We start from the raw sequence: 1,760 nt of genomic DNA on the forward strand, positions 1-1,760 counted from the left end.
ATTCAATTCTTTATCACACATCACTTTTCTATTTTAATTATTAGCTTGTACCAAAGCAAAGAGGGAAAAGCTCAGAGCTTCACTTTCTTTAAAAATTAAAACTGTGCCTGTGTATGTGTATAAATATACAAACATATATAAAAACAATAAACTAATTATTTCACTTCTTTACTTTCCACATGCTGCTGCCATTCTTAACGCCGCACCTCACTTTTCCTGTAAAAACCCTGGGTGAATGAAAAGAAATTAAGACCATCCTTACCTTAATGTTGCAAGCTTGTTCCATCAGTCTTCTGGCGTTCTCTTCGGCTCTGTACCTCTTGGGCAACTGAACCCTGAAGAATTTTAAAGCTCCTTCAAAATCAGCTTGTAGAAGGTCCTCTTTTGAGGTCTGCAAATAAACACAGGGAACTACTGTAAACACTGAGAACGTGCCTCATGCTCTTTTACTGGATTTGTCCTTTACTGAAGCCATTCCAAACCACCAATATTCACATTAGCTCAGAAACATCCTCCTCGAACTCAGCTCTCTAACCCGTATCTCACAAAACAAAACAGGCTAAAGCATGGCCACGGAAGCCCAGGCAGAGCAGCATGCTCAGACGACTCTAACACCGTCATGTATTTTATCCTGCAGGGTAAGAAAGGGATTCTGGCTCAGCCTGTCAAGACGTCATTCAGTGAGGAGAAAAACAAAAACCAAGCAAACAACATAAACCTAGGAGAATTTATATTTTCTAGAGAGCTTGTGCATTAGACCATTGCTGCTTCTCATAAAGCTGCCCTAAAAAGACAACGTATATATAGATATATATGGTTGCAGACATGAACAGCAGAAGCAGAAATGCATGACTCATAAGAGGCATCAGCAAGTCAACGTGCAGAAGTCTGTGACACAATTTCCCAAAGAACACCGTGCCAGAAAATGTTTTACATGCTTATTTCTACATCTCTCATAATACTGTACCTCTCAGTGTGGTATCAAGCCTAACAGGTCAGAAAATGTTAAACATTCGACATTAATCCAGTTCTGCTACTGACGGGGTAACAGGATTCACAGGGACAAATGTATTCATCTCCGGATTTACTACAAACTACACCAAGAGATGTAGCAGATATGAAATACCAAGCCTTGGGATAGTTCCTTTAAAAAGTTCACAGAAACTGTATGTCCAGACAAGACATTTGGGACGTCATCTCAAAAATGTGAATTTCGAGATCTTTAACCCAGAAAGAGTGAAGAAAAATGTGTCAACGTACAGACTTGTACGATGGAGACGGGCGCTGTGTTATCGCGGTGTTACTGCAAATACCCCAGGAGCAGCACAGGTACCCTTCCTTAAGGTTGATTGTTGAATTAATCGCTCAAGTATCGTCACCAATGTTTTCATGTGCGCACACTCCACTTTCTCATGCGTAACACCTTTTGTCATTTTTTGCCTTGTTATAAGCAGGAGGTATGTTACATACACACAGTTTCAGAGTTTGACTCTTAATTATATTGTCATCCACTCAAAATCCTTTGTTGTCTCCAATTTCGGACAACGGCTTTCCAGAAAACACACTCCAGCCAAACACAAGAGATCTGGTTCTACACAGGGCGAACTGGGAGAAACTGTGCCGCCTTTGACATGCAAGAGGTGAGGCTGGGTGATACTATTTCTCTTGGGTATTAGATTCATTTTAAATAAATAAAAATAAATGTAATTCTCACTATAATACAGAGAAAATTTTGCTTTTATTTACAAATCCTCCCTACA

General features: G+C 39.7%; 1 protein-coding gene across 1 annotated transcript in view; it reads right to left on the reverse strand.

Moving 5' to 3' along the window:
• Positions 1-262: 262 nt before the first annotated feature.
• LOC104616497 (rab GTPase-activating protein 1-like) overlaps positions 263-1,760 on the reverse strand; it is a gene marked incomplete at both ends in the record, with an annotated part of 40,174 nt that continues 38,676 nt past the window's right edge. The window contains one exon of the mRNA XM_010281529.1: positions 263-391. Within this exon, the coding sequence (XP_010279831.1) occupies positions 263-391 (129 nt within the window). The remainder of the gene's footprint in view (positions 392-1,760) is intronic.

This window comes from Phaethon lepturus, unplaced genomic scaffold, assembly GCF_000687285.1.
Source record: "Phaethon lepturus isolate BGI_N335 unplaced genomic scaffold, ASM68728v1 scaffold19342, whole genome shotgun sequence".
Taxonomy (NCBI): domain Eukaryota; kingdom Metazoa; phylum Chordata; class Aves; order Phaethontiformes; family Phaethontidae; genus Phaethon; species Phaethon lepturus.